This window comes from Ischnura elegans, chromosome 9, assembly GCF_921293095.1.
Source record: "Ischnura elegans chromosome 9, ioIscEleg1.1, whole genome shotgun sequence".
In the NCBI taxonomy this organism is placed as follows: domain Eukaryota; kingdom Metazoa; phylum Arthropoda; class Insecta; order Odonata; family Coenagrionidae; genus Ischnura; species Ischnura elegans.
In genome coordinates this window covers 71,079,863-71,097,915 of record NC_060254.1, presented here as the reverse complement: position 1 = coordinate 71,097,915, position 18,053 = coordinate 71,079,863, and the positions used below count along the sequence as shown (strand labels likewise).

Here is an 18,053-nt window from a genome sequence, read left to right as displayed (position 1 = left end):
ATGCTAAAGATCCTACTAGTGGGCCCACGATTTATAAGTGGCATATGTGTTTTGTGGAAAAAGCATAAGATATCATCTGGTTGTCCATGCACGTCTGAAAAAGTTGTTGAGCAAGTGAGACAAATTTTTGTCAACAGCCCTACGAATTTGACCCAGTGGGCATCTCATAAGGTGCAAGTCCCACCTACAATGGCTAGGTGTGTGTTGAGAAAACATTTGCATTTGATTTTTATGCATATGTTGCCTTTTTGAAACACCTTGCATTTTATAAATAATTATCAGATATTTGAGAAAGCCCCACACTTACTTTCAACCCCTCCCCCTCCTGCACCCCAATTCACTCAGTGGTTCAATTTGAAGGTTTGTTTGTTAGATGAGGGTAGAGCTCACCCCATACTTAGCCACAGACGTGTGAATATCACACATTCAGGGTAGGGAGGGTCAGTTCCTTTCCCTTGATTACCTCCTAACATAGGCGGATCTAGGGAGGGCACGTGCCCCCCCAGACCCTTGAAAAATATGCAAGAATTTTTATACAGTCCCATTATCATTGTGTTTGTTTTGTATTACGAGGTATCCTTGTACCCCTCCCCCCAGAACAAAATCCTGGATACGGCCTTGCTTGTGCCCCCCCCAGAAAGGAATCCCTCCCAATTTGAGGATTTAATTTGGATTCGGACAGCCCCAAATGGGGTTGTCCAAAGGCTCCTTCCAGGATATGAACTTGGGACCCATCATTCTGCAACCAAGCAGTATCCCCGCTAGGCTACTCCACTAAAATAAAATCCAATATTACCATTACTGTCAAACCGGTGAATCTTTATCCTGGGTTTTGTTTGAATCAAATGAACATAGATTATGAAATAGAATTGGAAACATTGATTTGCTGCCAATGAAAAATTTGTTTTTTTTTTCCACCCCCACTCATACATGACATAAAGGATATAAAGTTATTTGTGCAATAAAGATTTTTTACCCTGATGAAGTCTCCAGCAGGAGAGACAAAACTGTCGGTACATATTTTAAAAATGTGACATGGGATTCCAAAAAAAGCATTTCAGGATGGGACATTGCTTGTAATATCAAGCCTCATGGATCGAAGTATGGAACGTGAAGGAAATTGAAACAATTCAGTGGTTTATAGCGTTGGTGTAGTGACTGTGGTATGGAGTGGCCTAACTATGAGGAAGGATGAGGGGATAGATCCTCCCCAAGCCTCAAAAAATTTTATAGTATGCATATGTATTAATATTTTCCCGCAGCTGTGATGATTTCCCGCAGAATTACAAGTAAAACTTACCTAATTTAACCCTTTTAGTGCGGCACGCCGATATATCGGCTTTTACCGCTCGGCTGAAAAGTGCGGCGTGCCGATATATCGGCTTTTACGTTATTGTTGTTAAATTTGAGGACATTGAAATAAAAAAACCTATATATCAGTAAAGGTATGAAATATGTTGTGATTATTGTCCAATTTAATCTCATTAATTAAAAAAACCACTTAACGATTTCTAAAAAATATGTTGTGATTATTGTCCAATTTAATCTCATTAATTAAAAAAACCACTTAACGATTTCTAAAAAATTAACCATATAATGTTTATTTTTTCTAGTTGCTACATTTTATTAAAATACCCTCCGCATTTTTCGACTGTACCCCGGGAAGAAGGATAGCACTAAAAGGGTTATGTGTCAGAATGGTTTAAAATGTATTCCCAGGAATGTCAGTTTTCAAAAAATTTTATATTGCCTTGAGGAGGGGTGGTTAACCCCCATCCCCCTCAAAGCATACTCCTAGTTAAACCACTGGTATTGTGTATTGCCTTGGTAGTAGTTAGTGGAGTAGAAGAAATTCATTTAGCCCTGGAAGAGGAGGGATTAGATGGTGAGGAAAGGAGAAAGGGGGTAAATTGGGAATTTCTACTGCTGCTTCTGAAAATTGCTATGTCAAAAACCCAAAAAAATTTTAGTTAGGGGATGGATTATATGATGAAATAATGTGTGTTCTCAGTGATGGTGGAACTTGTAAAGCATCATTATATGTGGTGTTTTTGAATATTTAGTGAGATAAGGTTTTGTTTGGTTTTGAATGCAACGTTTATCATATTCATGTACATATAATAACTAAATGACCCCTGCTCAGTTTTTAAAAAGGTATGCATGTGACAACTGACATGTGAACCTGTGTTATGTTAGAAAACTCTTTGAAGCTAAGTTGCAATGAAAACAGAACTAATGGTATTTCAGTGGCAACCTGTACTTGTCACCAAGAGTGGCTTGCATAGAATTTGTCCTCATTGTATATGTTTTGGTATTTTAATACTTTTTCATATTTATATGTATTCTTATGCGATTGTGGATAACTTTGCTTGACTCTTTTTTCCTTTCACATTTTCCCCAGTAGCATGTCTCAATCTATGCAGCATATCTCTACGATAGTGTGAAGCTGTATGCCCGTGCCTTAGACACAATCCTACGAGAGAAAGGTCACTCAGCACAAAGGTATTTGCCTCCAGAGAATATTACGGAAATTGCAGCTGACGGAGAGTTGATCATCAAGACAATCATCAGCAATCGCTCATACCAGAGTACGTGGGATGTAAAAGGGGTGTAGGTACAGAGATGATGAGACTATGGTAGAAATGTTGTATGAGATGTGTTTGATGCAATATTGCTTGAGTATTCTTTGGAAATTTGTGCAGTAGAATATCTATTCACCTGTAGTTCTGCAGTGGTTTTTATAGAAAAAATTATGGAAATTTTCATGAATTCAGAATCGTTTTCCCCATTTCTACAATTTACTAGGGACATACCCAGACGGCACAGAATCCTTCGTATCTAATTCGTATGCAGATAGAATCCATTGACTATCGCTCCGTCGCTTTTCGTCAATGGATACTATCTGCATACGAATTAGATACGGAGGATTCTGTGCTGTCTGGGTATTTATTTAATTTGTTCATGCATTTGTTAAAGACTCATAAAAGATATATTCTGAGAAGTCTATGTAGTTTTTTAAAATTGCCTTCATCCATGAGATTTTGTTCTATGATTTGTCTCATGATTTTTCCTCTTTATTCTTGGTGTGAAAGAAATGATCATAGCTGAAAGTCAATGAGTTTTTAAAGTATCAAAAATAATTGCCCAGATGTATTTAACCATCATCATCTGATAGGTTTTTCATGATATATTATTTTAATATTTCCAAGCATTTATAACTTTATCCAAAGAAATACATAGTTTTATTGTACCTAAAATTCCAAGATTTTCACTTTTGTTTGATCAAGAATATTGACCTCTGTGACAAGAAGTATTAAAATTTAATGCATGTTTCCCTTTCTTACACCAGTTTTTTGGGGTGCCATAGTTATTTTTTAGCATTAGTGTTTGGTAGCTTTCAGTGGTGGATTGTTGAAGGTTGCATGTAGTTGGTCTAATCACATTATTTATCTCATTGGGACATTAGCAATACATTCCTCATATGGTCTTAAATGGCTAGTTCTTATATATTTGCCCGCACGTGGAATAAGTGTATGAAAAATTACCCTTTGTCTGCAATAATTCTGTTATTGATAATTTAATTGGTTTAACCTTTCTTCGTAAGAAAAATACTGGTATGTTTAATTCAGTGCATAATTTTTGAATCAACCTCATTTTAGTATCATTTATCCTCTGGCTGTGTTTACATGCTCCTGCATTAAATCCAACATTTTACTCTCCCAAGTAACGTTTTTCCGTAATTTGTGTCATATGCAGTAAAGGTCCGATTATCTTTGTGTGGATTGCTGGAGATTATCCATGCATGAGTTTCACTCTCCTTTGATATTTTTTGTAATCATTACGAGAATAAAATCAGACACACAAAAAACAGGATCATTGTATTTTAATGCCAGGATACACAAGGTTCATTATTTCTATAAGAATCTCTTTCATGAAAAATAATTATTTTCGTTGCTTGCTGACAAGGAGTGTTATAAATTTACTTTGGCATCTGCTCCATTGTTCCTGAGGATGATGAGCAGTGGATAAAAACTCTCGATTAATTTTAGAAATCTTCTTCAATGGAGAACCAAGTAACCAATCATAAAGTAAAAAAATGCTATTGACAATCTTTAAATGTATTTTTCATATCGTAAATGTGTTATTATTATTATATTACCCATAGAAATATTATTTTAAATGAACATGATATAAAATTCACGGTTTTTTGAGATACTGCAGTCACAATAGCTTCTTTGGTCTTCGTCCATGCCTAAACAACCAGTCCTGGTCACACGTGGGATCAGAAATTTGAATAGGGAAATTGCATACTTTTTATAAACAGTATGCTGAAATACTACAGTAAACACTTAGTACCGCAAGATACTTTTTTCCGCTAAAATTTCAGTTTATACACTAGAAAATGACTCCCAAAAGTCACCCGAGTTTCGCGGGCTAAAAAATACCGCCCCCACTAATCTTTGGCCGTGACGTCATAGTTCAGTAGGAGTCCAAGATCCAAGCCCAGTACTGCAGGTTTGGAAGAGCCGCGTTGCGTTTAAAGGAGAACATGGCTGAAATAAGGAAAAATTACAAAAGGTGCATTGTTCCTCTGTGCAATAACACCCCAGAAAAAATTTTCGCCTCCATTCCCACGGAGGAAATTAGAAAAAAAGCCTCGATGCATGCCGTCTGTCGGGATGAGCGTTACGGAAAAATAAGAGTATAATAAACGGAATGATAAACCCATGTGCTATGTGAGCGAAGATAACTTTAATATAAATAATATTTCCATATTTCATTGACTGAATGATTTGAAACTGAGATTTTTCGATAATTCGGCCGCCGTAGAATAAAAACTCAACTTCTCAACAAAAATCGAGATAGGTGTTTCTCGATGGTTACGATGGACTCAAATTATTTATGGCTGTTGTTCAATTTCAGTTACGGAAGGACATAGGAAATTCCACGATGTTTAAAATCAAGGGAGGAAATATGAAAATATAGAGCAACGTTGATCCTCATGCATTCGAGTGCCAGCCAAGAAGACAGCGTTTTCTTATACTGTCGGCGTCAAAATGATGTGCCGCTGTATACTTTGCAAATTTATATCCTGGCTTCACTGCATGCTATAATAATGAACTATACGTCACTTTAAAGGAAATTTTATCCTAAATTCTGATTTATTTTATCACAAAAAAATGGAAAAATGTAGACACGGCCAGTGCAATGAATGACTCCGCGCACCGAAAAATTAGCCGTTTTGTCAACTTCATGAACTTTGCAACTCAACCTAAGGAAAACTACTACGTCTACAGCATTCATCTTCCACATTAATTTACACTCATCAGTGCGGATTAATAAAATGGCTTTTGGGTATTTTTAGAACTTATATTTTGTTATAAATTAATGAAAATATTTAAACATTTTCTTGTCCCATAGTTTACCCCGAAAGATAAAGGAAGTTGTAGATGGAAAAAGAATGGAATCCAGAGGTGGTCACAAAAAATGAATCGCAGCATTCTTTGATTTTATTCTACGCCGTTGCTTGCTTTTCAGAAAAAGTTGACTCACAAGAGGAATGTTCCGCGGCCCTTGATTTGGAAACTGTAGAGATAGAGGAAGACGTGTGGATCAGCAATTTCCATTTAGTTGGTTGTCAGGATAAACCAAGGATCCAATTAAAGGTTGTCAGGCCATCGTAAAAAGATAGGACTGATGTGCACCACAGGGGAAATGGGGTGTTTGAGGGAAAGTCAAACCCAAAGTTTCCCAAAGAATGTGCAGTTCTATGTTGATCTTATTTCCCCAGTTAAAACCAAATAGAAATTGGATTGGGATGATATTTTCACCACGGGTTCCAGTGATAGTGAGTGTGCAGGTGATCATGGTTATCGTCGAAGGTCATCCGTCTAGGATTTCCGATACGGAATTTTTAAGTGACAACCGATCGCAATGACTATGAGCTCGCCTTTAGAGTAGGTTTCAGATATATCGAGAGAAAAGCTCCCAAAATGTATTAAAGACTCTGTTTGGAAAACATTCACATTTTAATGCTACTTTAGGAAGGATTTCATTACAAAAGTAACTTCTTAACACCTGAAGACGTTGTGTTTAATACATTGATCGAAGTGCGATTGACCGATTCTTTCTGCAGAATAGGAAGTGGCTTCGGGGTTTTTGAGTCACAAGATGGTAGATTGTGTTGGAAGTTCGTCTATATTATCGCTACTAAATTGAAACATTAATCGTCTGGCTTCCTCAGAGCTTCCTGTCGCCCTCCAGGCAAGGTATTTTTAAGTTGAAAGCATCATTGACTGCTTCGAGCTGAAAAATAAGTTCACCATAATACTCTCTACCGGACTGCCAAAAGAATACACATTTCACATGAGTATACGCTTTCGCCAATATTATATGCAAGTCTCACTTTGTTATGAACTATAAAACATTTCAGATGCACATCAGCTACCTTTCCATTTCTCGGCATCGACTTTCGGCGCCGACGAAGTCAATTAAAATACCCTGTTATCATGATGGAATCAATAACAGGAAGCTTGATAGGATCAGCCTAAGAATAACCATATTCCTTCATCTTTACGCAATTTATCGCTTTCAATGAAGGAGAAATAGATCAAATAATAGCCCTGAAGTCACATTGGACAACTCCGATACGTCTGCACTTCAATAAATGAATCATAACCACGCCGTCGCATGTATTCAAGTATGCAACATCTACTATGGCCGTGCCGCCGTGCCTCCTCGTACTGAACTATGACGTCACTTTTCTACCAGCCAATCATCGGGCGTTTTCGCTTCTCACTTGAATTTGAAAATTCTCGTGAACTTTGATGCATTAAATATCGCAAACCACCTCATAAAATAATAAAAAACTTTCACCGAGGTATGCAAACATATATTTTTATATAATTTTGGGGCTATTGATTATATCTGAATTCTATGCAAGTTCCCTATTGAATCACTTTGTGTCTAGTTATCTTTATATGCCAGGCTTACCAGGAACTTTTATTGCTGGTTACTATGACAGGCATGGTGGTCAGCATGTTATTCCACATTTTTGTTGGTCAAGGTACTGCTTTTAGTTGGAATAAATGCTTTACTTTGTTGAATGAGAAAGCTTCAGATGTATTTCATAAGTTACCTATCCCATGATAATAGTGTTTATTATGCATACATTGTTAGAGCATCTTGAATTACGTTACAAATCAAAAATAAGTGTTTTCCCTCCCTTATTACTTTTCTTTTACCACATTTCTGCACGTTGGTGTAATCATCAGGTTCGAAATTCAAGAACTTTCATTAGGTATGTCCATCATGAATATCCTGAGAAGAAGCTAGGACAGGGGGAAGAGATGAAAAACCCGGGAATATTAAATACACCAAGGATGAAGTTCGCCATGAAAAGGTATTCGACTTCGCCAAGATTTGAACCCGGATCTCCCACTAGGGTAGTTTCCTTCACCAAAGAAAACGAAAGTCATTGATTGCGATTCATTACCCACCATTAGTGTATTCGTAATATACAAATTATTTGGTTTTAGAAATTCCGGTTTAGAAAAATGGCAATGATCAATTTTTATCCTCATTTGAAAAAGGCCAGATTGGCGCCCATACGATGATGGCGCCCAGATTGGTGCCCCACTCCACGTGACGTCACAGGGACTTAGTTTCTATACGAGTAGATAGGAGTTATACATCGTCTGAAATTACCAATGCATGCATGAGGCACAGAGCTCAGGGAAACATGTCTTAATAATCACTTATTAAAACTGGCTAAGGTCGGAAAGTTTTCTTCGTTTGATAAGGTATTAACAATCCTTATTTAAGCCAAGCACTAACAGCTAGCAGGGTACTCTGCTACCTGCTAGCATCCTGCGTCGTATCAGCGCTGAAAGCCTCGCCCCAAGGTCACCTCACTTGCGGCAGCGGGAACCAGAACAACGTCACTTGGAGTTTTTCCGGCATTCATACTTAGCCGTCACCTTTTCGCGCGCTTGAAAATTCTCACTTTTCATTTAATCGCGAAAAATAGATATCCTCATTTAAAAATCTAAAAGCGTGAAATACGTACTGCAGGAGTAATAATCTTTCGATTTAGGCAATAAAAAATAATAGGAAACCACCCTATTGTCGGTCAGGCATGTTAGCCAACTATACTACCAAGCCATTTTCTCAGAGCACACTTTGGGATGGGTTTTACCAAATGAGGTGTTGATGTCATGTGTGCACACTGTGAAACTTATGGCGGAGTTCGTGCTTACTAAGCCACTGTCGGGCCACATTGTGGACTCGTGATGTCAACACCTTGTTCGGTGAAACCCATCCCAAAGTTTTCCCTGAGAAAATGGCTCGCCAACACACCTGACTGGCAATCGGGAGATTCAGGTTCGAATCCCACCCAAATCAAATAGTTTTTCATGGTGAACTGCATCCTTGATGTATTTAACTTTACACCCGTACGCGTGACTGTATACAAAGTCATTTGTATCATACAGTCCTAGAATGTTAATGATGGCTACAACAGAAACCCCTAACTGACGACTACCTCACTTAAATCCCACCGTTTATCCTTCCTTTGATTTGTTTCTCTTCTCCTCCATTCTTTTACCTTTCATTGATAGTCCTTTCATGATTTGTTTACCTCTGGAAAGTTTTTTTTTCTTTTTTACCTGATGAGAGCACTAATTTATCAGTCTGAATGTAAACATAAAGCAGTGGAAGAAAACTATTATTGTTTCTATGAATAATAATCTACTTCCAAATAGTGGAAATTAACATATCACTCATGACACGTCAGTTTTTTATTATATTGTCTGACCTTAAGTTCGATTATCAATTATGTAAATACCTATTTTTTTGTGTATCAATTGCCTCACTACCTTCTTCTTTTCTCCATCAAGGTATCACTGGTGCTATTATCACTCTGGACGATAAAGGAGACTCGGAAGGAAATTTCTCTGTGCTTGCTGTAAGAAAACATGATGAGGTATTAATCCACGACAATTTCTCATGTCCTTATCAACTCCTTCCGGTGGGACTCTTCCAGAAGGGGAAAAAAACATTGGTGAGAAAAGAAGAATTTTCCGTTTTTCCTTTTTAATTGGTTGATATTACATATTTCACTTAAGGAGCCCAGTAAGAAATGAGTTATCGAATCATCGTCGATTCGACATCAAAGTAGTCTTCGATAAAGCATCGATAGTTGCACATCGATCGATGCCTATATGGTCCAAAAATCAACGTATTTTCGATGTCGACGTCATCAACATGATATCGACTACTTACCTGCGATTTTTTACACAGCGAATTTCGGTTGATTATGCAATGTAAAATGAGGTTTAATAACAATTACTGAAATAACAATCTTTTCAACTAATAATGACCATCTATTGGCCAATGACGGATTTCAATCGAGCACGCAATGTGTAAATAAATGAAGGCTGAAATAATTAGGCGGTTTCAATTTTATATACGCGAATTGTAACCTCAAGTCTTGCATATTTATCTTGAATAATAAGCAGACACCCTTAAGAAAAAATGAGAGATCATGTTGACATCCGTGGCGCAAGTGCAAACGTATCAAAACAAATTACACGTATTAACAACGTCAAGCTTAAGCATAATGTCACACATCATGCAGTAAATACCAAGAACTGTGACACAAGTAGAAGGTCTGGTGTATCTGAGGCAAATGTGTGAACATGGAAATCTGCAAAGCACAAATTGCGAACACAGCACCAACAACAACCGACACACATTTCGACTGGCTTTTCAACTCTTTCTTCTACAGCAACTGTCTTCAAGCTTGAACACCACGCACTTCCTGTCAAGTAACTGAATGAAAAGGAATCAAACGATTGTTCTCCGGAATTGAAGCTAATGTATGTAAATTAACAAAATTATTATTTAATTTTAGCTTTCTTATTTTTGTCAGATATCTTTTAATAACGTTTGTCAGTTAATTTTAAGACTTCAAAACTTTCACTATGCCCCCTCTCCACCAATCAACACCCTGACTCATCAGAATAGCACGTCAAAAAATCGTCGATTCAACAAATAAAATCAACGTCGACCACGTAACGATCTATAGACGTCGAATCGATGTAGATTCGAGGTAGATTCGTTGATCCATTTCTCACTGGGGAGCTATTTGGGTTCAGAAATACCTATGTAATAATGATACTGTTCGACTGGATTTATTACTTAATTGATTACACTCACTTTTTCACTTTATGATGTAGGAAATTCCTCTTCCCTTGAAAAATGGTAAAACAAATATTGGCTGGAACAGAATCATCAACTATTGGCTAGAGTGCAGTGCCTTGTTGATTCATACCTCTATTTAAGTTAGAGATGGGTCGAATATCAGATTTCTCTAACTCGATTTCGAATTCAAATATTAAATCATTGCTCAAATATTTGAATACCTCGAATACTAGAATTGCGCAAAGCATATTAAACGTACATTTCTTCGTCTATTTCACTGGATGAATGTATAAACAAAAAGGTATACAGTGGAACCTTGATCTATCGTTTTTCAAGGGGATGGACGAAAAAAACGATGAATGCGGGAATGTTTGACTAGGTTGCCTGTGCAGCAGGAAACCCAGGATTTTTGCAAGTAATTGTGATTTCCTTTAAAGGATTCATACAGGAATTGAGCTGATTAATGGAATATTTAATTTTATGGTAACAATTTGGGCATATATGTAGTCGATTCAACTAACATCTCTTTCAAATATCCTATGGGGACACACCACCTCGCGAAAAAATTATTGCATGCCGTCTCGACATTTACACTGCTACGATGGATTTCTGTCTGATGTATACATTCTTATCTACCAAATGCCATTTCAGCGGGATGCCCATCTGATACTCGGCGTCATCCAACTTCTTATTTTCAACAGGTAGCTCGCTTTACCCCCACTCCTACTGTCAAGTGCTAGCGAACTATCCGAGGCATTTTGCAAAATACATGCGCTTCTCCGCCGGATTTTCTTCAATTATTTTCAGTCCATCTTTGGAAATTCGAATTTCGTCAGAATGCTAAGTCTCCATCGTATTTTGACATTTATTTCCTTGCGTAAAATGCTTAACTAAAGGCAGAAATATGTCGTGTTTGGTCTTATTCTTTTTTAAATTACGCACACATTACTAATATTTCAAGCCAATAAAGATGTACAGGCGGTCCCCGACTTTCGTACACAATGCGTTCCCGAAAACTTGTACGAAAGTCGAATGTACGAAAGTCGAACCATTGACTTCAATACTAATTAGGGGTTAAGTTCCATAAGAGCGGAATATACGTACTAAAAGCTTTTTTTTCACGGATTTTATTTCAATTCACAAAATTTTAATAATATGTTAATAAAATTCCTCAAATCTACTAAGTTCTTTCGAAAATACGCAGAAACTTTAAATAAAAGTTAAAAAAACAATATCTCCGTAGGCTATCGAGTGAAACTTCCTCTTGCGGTTTAAGTTGACATTCCACTTATTACGTCCACTATAAATAAAAAAACATATCAAATAGCATAACAAAATGTAATTGTTGAACCCGCACTCTGGATACCTTTTAATTTTCACACCAAAATTCAACATTCGGCAGGTGACATTCGTGATCGCATATATTTCGCATGTTATTCAAAAAAGACAAAAGACAAACGGAATTCGGGTGATATTTCGTGCAATATCGCAATAGCGTTGCTGAAGGTGTACTTGAATTAAACAGCACTCAAACGAAAAAAACACAATTCGAAAGAAGATCTTACTAGTTTTATTGAAAGCTATTTGATGATGTCTAGTCAACTTTTTTAAAAAATATCTTCAATGAAGGCTTTCTTCTTCTCTTGATGAGGGAGCCTATAGCACGCAGTCTCTCTCCCAAATAAATCACCTAGATTAGAGTCAACTACCAACAATTCCCTTCATTGTAAACGTTTCAGAGTAAGGATTACTCTGAGGTAAACGTTCGTATTGTTCGCATATACTGCCATTTGAAACAATTGAATGTTGGGATGCGCAATAAACATCGCGGGAATTTAAAAAAAAATACAGATCAAAGTCCGAATTTAGCGTACGGAAGTCAAGTAAAAGGTGTCAATTTTGAACGTACGAAAGTGCGAATTGTACGAAAGTCGAGTGTACGAAAGTCGAGGACCGCCTGTAATATCAATTGCCGAAAGTCATTTTTAACAACTTTTGGGCTAATAAATGACTCATGCAGCGGTTGACCTGCAGCAATGTTCGAAGCAGGTAGGCAGAAAAAGGTCAGTGGGGGAGAAAAAGGGAAGGGTGATACATGTGATTCTATTATTCTCCTGTAATTTGATATTTTCTTTTGAAGCTTTTGATTTATGGTCTTTGTAATACGAACCCTGTGTGAGCTGGGGCCTTTTGTTTGATTTCGGTGAGGAGGAAAGCGTCAAAGCATCAGAGGAGGAGGGCTGATGGATGGAGGGGGTAGCGGATTTTGGGAATTGTGCGAGGTAGTTACTATCCCATGGTACTGAGGTTCTCCTGGTGGGGCAACCGGGGATTTTCAGATTTTTTCACCTGATCATTTTCGGTTCCTCACGTCGAACTCTCTTCACCGCTCTAATCCACCAATTTGATGTAGTTCGTCAACTTGCCTAAAATGGTGCTGCATGCACTAAATGACAAGAGTTCTCTACATTTTTCAGAGTCAACTACCAACAACGTGCGTGCGACAGTGTATGGCACGAAATTCAAAGTATTTGAGATATTCGAGGTCGTACCTTTAGCATAATTATTCGAGATCTCAAATATCGAATACTTTCTAGTATTCGAGGTATTCAAGTATTTGCGGATACTATTCGCACATCTCTTATTTAAGTACATAACTGCTGTTTGTATCTAAACATTTCAGAGGGAAGTGTGCTTCGAGAGGTTTGTGTTGTCATGGCTACAATAGGCTCTGCCAGTGCGGATACAGTTAATATAAGTGCACCACTGCTAGTTTCTCAGCCAAAGCCTGCCCGCCTCTGGCTTATTCTATCATCACATAGCCATCCCAGTCAGCACAAAAGATATTTTACCCCATTATTACCCTAATTTTACACAGGTAAAATTGTGGTAAAAATGGGTAACCTGTGTGTTGACGGGTGTAAATTTAAGTGGTAAATTCGGGTAATTTCATGGTAAAACACGGGTAAAATTCGTACTTTTTCCGGGTAAAACTTCCCGATGCGACATCAGAGCCATCTGTGGAACTTTAAAATAAACACGACGACACTCCCTCTATCAGTGCTATTGTGAACTAACAGTACATAGCTTTAATGCGCTATATGCACGATAAATGAACGAAATCGATGTTGATAAAGAAGAATAACTGTTTATTGAACGACAAAAAGTTACTAAATATACAAGTATGACATTTATATCAGGAAATAACCACTTGGTGAAAGTGAAATAATAACAAAAATAAAACCCACATTCATGAGGAGATACATACTTGAAGAAAGAGAAATGACCGAAATAAATAACAGTTATGCTGTGAGAGGAATTGCCGATTGGATTTCTTTTAAAATATAGAAACAATGTTAAACTTCGAACTAATTTTCTTCTGTTGAGCACTTGGTGACAACAGTGTCCACACTGAACTCCTCAGGGCATGATTACGAGGAAACAAATTCGCCCAAACGAGAATCCTAAAAACTGCTTTTGCAAACTTTTGCACCTGAAATTTTCAATGAATCACTGTAATAAAGAGTGCTATACTTAGCAGAAGTTGAGGGAACCAAATTTCAATTATATCGGTTATTAAAAAGTATATTGTCTCACCATGGCATCACAACAAAAATGATGCAACTCTCTGGTTAAATTTTCCACTGTTTCCAATATTTTACTATTTTCAGTATAGTATCAGGCAACTTAGTTTAGTTTACTTCATGCTCCGGTAAAAGCTAGAATTTATAATTGTCAGGCACGTTACTTCGGCACTTGCAGTCACTTTCATGATCCTCCTTCAGTGTTTATTTGTTCACTCGTAGCCGACGTTATGGTCCACAAGTGGCAAATTGCAGTCAAGGATCCAAAATAGCCAACTGTCAAGATGTGAATTCGATCTTTCATAAAATTATTTTAATGAAAATAATTATCCCATGAAAATTAGTAATCTTCTCTATTTATTTACGAAAATAATCAGGTAAGTTTTAAGTACATACTTGAATTTTTGTTAATGACCATAGCCTCTCATCGATAGCGTATATAATGTGAAACTATTTGCGAAATGAAATTGAAAATAAATTTTAAAATATCACTACAGTGTCGTTGTGGATGTACTGAACTTTACTTTTCTACTTTAAATTTTTCTCAATCTCATACAATTAAATAAATGCCTCACTACATATTTTTTATACTTCACTGTTGGCAATTCTGCACGCAAGTAATTACGTGGTAAAGAAAGGGTAAAGGGTTACTAGGGTAAATTTGTCCCAAATTACCAAAATAATTTTCGTCTAAATTATCTTTTGTGCTGACTGAGCATACTTACTGAAAATTAATGTGTAGAAAGATTTTCTTTTACTTATATTAATTTATTCCAGTAAAACTTGCTTATAGCGAATTTCAGGGGACTATCATTCTATTTTGTTATGAAAGGGATTTCCTTATATCCATAATGAAGTATTTTGCCGTACGCATCTCAAGATTGCTCGCTAATATTCCGTTAATAATCTTTATTTAAGCAACAGATCCCTAACTATTAACCACCATCCCATCCTTTCCATCAAACGGCTGTTCAGGGAAGAATTTTATGATCAAGGGTAGAAATAGGTGGTGATGGCCACACATGAGAACAATGCATGATAAGGTAAGGAACAGTTAAGTAGCACATATGGCCTTAATTTCTTTATAAAAGAGGAAATATTTCCCCAAGGGATCAAAGAATAGTTTGTAATAGTGAGGATTCTGTGTCATCTGAACTCATTACATATTGGAAATTAACATTGGCAATCAAAGGACTGTCCCATTCTGGCTGCATCAAAGTGCAAGACACTGGAAACCCATCTCATTATAGGTGGGATTTCATTACATGTGTGATCGTTATAAGCGAGTTTTACTGTAATTATGTCTCTTACGGTGAATCTTTCTGTCACCCAAACAGGATTACCGCCTCATCAACTCCACCACCCAAATACAATGGGCAGGAACAAGCAAGCCAGAAGATGAGCCACGCTGTGGTTTTGACAATGAATTTTGTCAAAGACCTGATGATACAAGTGGGTGGCGTGAAATCAGTTCTGCAATGGCCACAGTCCTGGCCTTGCTCCTCTTCTGTGCCATGGTTTGCACTTTGTATGTGTATCGGAAATGGAAGATTGAACAAGAAATCGAAGGTCTGCTTTGGCGTATTCACCCAAGCCAACTCAATGGCTACTTCCAGGGTGGGAATGAGATCGTCTCATCCCCTAGCAAGGTGAAAGTTGATCCTAATCTTTTTGTTACTTAAACTAATATCTTTATTATTCTTATCTATCCTCATTGGACTTGGTAGCTAGTACAAATGGAAATGGTTCCAAAAATATCACTTTGTTATGCAACATAATTAGAGATTCTAGTACATAATTATAGCTAGAAATGAGATGCATTTGTTTGAGTTCCCTTTCTTTTTTGGATTCTTTACTCTCTTTCAACCACAAATATATTTCTCAGCAGCCTTAAAGTGTAAATTCAATTTATTTTTTTAATGAGCATATTGCCAACTCTCGGTAACGGAGGGATAAAGTCCTCACCTATCAAATCAGAGGTCGCGGGTACGAGTCCCGCCTGGGTAGGTTTATCTTATCCAGGATATGGTAGTTGTTTACGTTTAATTGTTAAAATTCTTGAATACCTTAGAATGACTATTAAGAGCTGTATTTGGTGGTTTGATAATAGCATTAAAAAATAAATTAAATATTTGTTGTGAAATTGGTTATTGAGAAGCTAAAATTTTTTCACCCTTTTTTCTAAGGCATGAATTACTTGTGTTTCTATGAGGTTGATGGAATTTATTTTAACATTGTGTCCACTCTTATTTTGAAATTTAATTTGAAATAAGATAATGAAGATAACATTTTTTTCCTTCTATTAAGATGACATTTCATTTATTCTCTAAGATGTGCATATACTTTCATACCTGATTTGGTATGAAATAATATTATTTATACCTAATAGACTTATTAGTATTGTCATTGAGCCGAGCATGATGGGACTGAATACAGTTAAAAACTGCATTTTATCTACAATATATAGTCATTAATGAACAAATACGAAATCTATTGGTCTTGTCACACACTGGGGCGCAGCTAAGAATTAAAGCTGGGGGAGGGGGTTAAGGTGCAATTGATACTGGGGTGTGTGGGAGTATGAAATACCCACCAGGATAAGCGGTAGGTGAGATATTAATAAATTGTGGAATTTTAAGATAAATGGTTCAAAATGGTAAGTTTTACGGCTTACTGAGGGATATTTTATTAATCCTTACACTATTCTATTAGTAATATCAATCCAATTAAGTAAAATGGATTTAACTTAAAAATTTCTCTGAGCTCTTGGAGGGGTTTTATCCCCCAAAACTCCCTCCTCGCTGCGCCACTGGTCACACATGTTGGGTCTTTTTATATGATTTGTGATTAAATAAACAGAATTTTGCTCACACTTCATTCTATCTTCTGAATCTCTTGTCAGCTTAGCTTGGTGAGCGGAGTTTCTTACGAGTCACGATGTGGCATGCAGTTGTTCGCCAAAACCGGTTTCTACAAAGGCTCTGTGGTTCGAGTTAAGGAACTGAGATTTGGATTTGGAAAGGAAGATCGAGGAGGTAAATTTATGTAGTCTGCTTTTGCATTCTTGGCTTTGTCAATTCCAAAAGTTGAGTGAACAGACTTCATCATCATGAAGTTATCTTTATTTTCTGATTCAAAATGAGATTGAATTTTAATCCTTTCTATCTCATAGTTCACAGTTTGTCTGTTTTCATGAGTTTACTTTTACTAAGGAGTACTTGAGCTTTTGTATTAAGTAGTGCATAATTTCTAACATTTTAGGTTCTGAAACGCGTACCATCACATTTAATCTACACGATTTTGAAATAAAAACCCCACCCTTGAAAACTTCCAATTTTTTTAAAACTAGTAATAAATGTTACAATCATGTTATACCAAATATAAAAAAATGATGAAATCTTTTGACACAATCCTGTTTCTCCTGAGAGGTGCCAGATTGCTTTTCCAGTGTTTTCCGGCCGAAATTAAGCATTGGTACCAAGTTAAGTGGAGACTTTTCTGCTAATCCTAATCCCTACTAGTTGCTTATTGTTGCCTTATCCATCATTGATCTGGCTCATTCATAGGTACTGTTTAGTATCAGGGATTTACCCATTCAGTTTGAAATCTGGAAAATGATATTTCACACCAGCACTTACACTTAAACTCACATTTTAGTATTTAGTCTAAGTATAGCAAGTAGCAATAATTGTATTATAAAAAGATATGGGCTGTGTACCACCAACAGAACTATGACTAATGTGTAAAAAATATGGATATAGCAAGGTCAAGAATCCACAGCCATGGTAATTACGTTTATTTATATGTACTATTATTTATCCTATTACAAGGTAGATCACTTCTAAGCAAACCATCAGTATTTTACTTGAAAGTGAACGGGGTCATAGGCGGATCTAGGAGGGGGGAGCTCGTGCCCCCCCCAGACCCTCAAAAATATGCAAGGTTTTTAATACGGTCCTGTTATCATTGCGTTCGTTTTGTATTACGGTGTATCCTTGTGCCCCCCCCAGAACAAAATTCTGGATACGGCCTTGCTTTTGCCCCCCCCCCCCACCCCCCCAGAAAGAAATCCTTTAAGGCTTTAGGCCATGGACAAACCTTGCCTATGAAAATATTTGTGGTTTAATGCACTTTTTTCCAAGAACTGCACATCTGTGGCCGAATGATGGCTTTCTGGTGCATCCCTTTCCTTCATGAGAGCTCTTTGCTTGAATTGTATGATTGCACTGCATGCTTATCGAACTGTGTCACACTATGACTGCCTCT

General features: G+C 37.0%; 1 protein-coding gene across 1 annotated transcript in view; it reads left to right on the top strand.

The window, feature by feature from the left end:
- Positions 1 to 18,053, top strand: part of LOC124166068 (receptor-type guanylate cyclase Gyc76C-like) — a 279,411-nt gene that overhangs the window by 220,766 nt on the left and 40,592 nt on the right. Inside the window, exons 8-11 of the mRNA XM_046543687.1 lie at positions 2,405 to 2,588; positions 8,898 to 9,061; positions 15,125 to 15,436; positions 16,690 to 16,822. Coding sequence (XP_046399643.1) covers positions 2,405 to 2,588; positions 8,898 to 9,061; positions 15,125 to 15,436; positions 16,690 to 16,822 — 793 coding nt within the window. The remainder of the gene's footprint in view (positions 1 to 2,404; positions 2,589 to 8,897; positions 9,062 to 15,124; positions 15,437 to 16,689; positions 16,823 to 18,053) is intronic.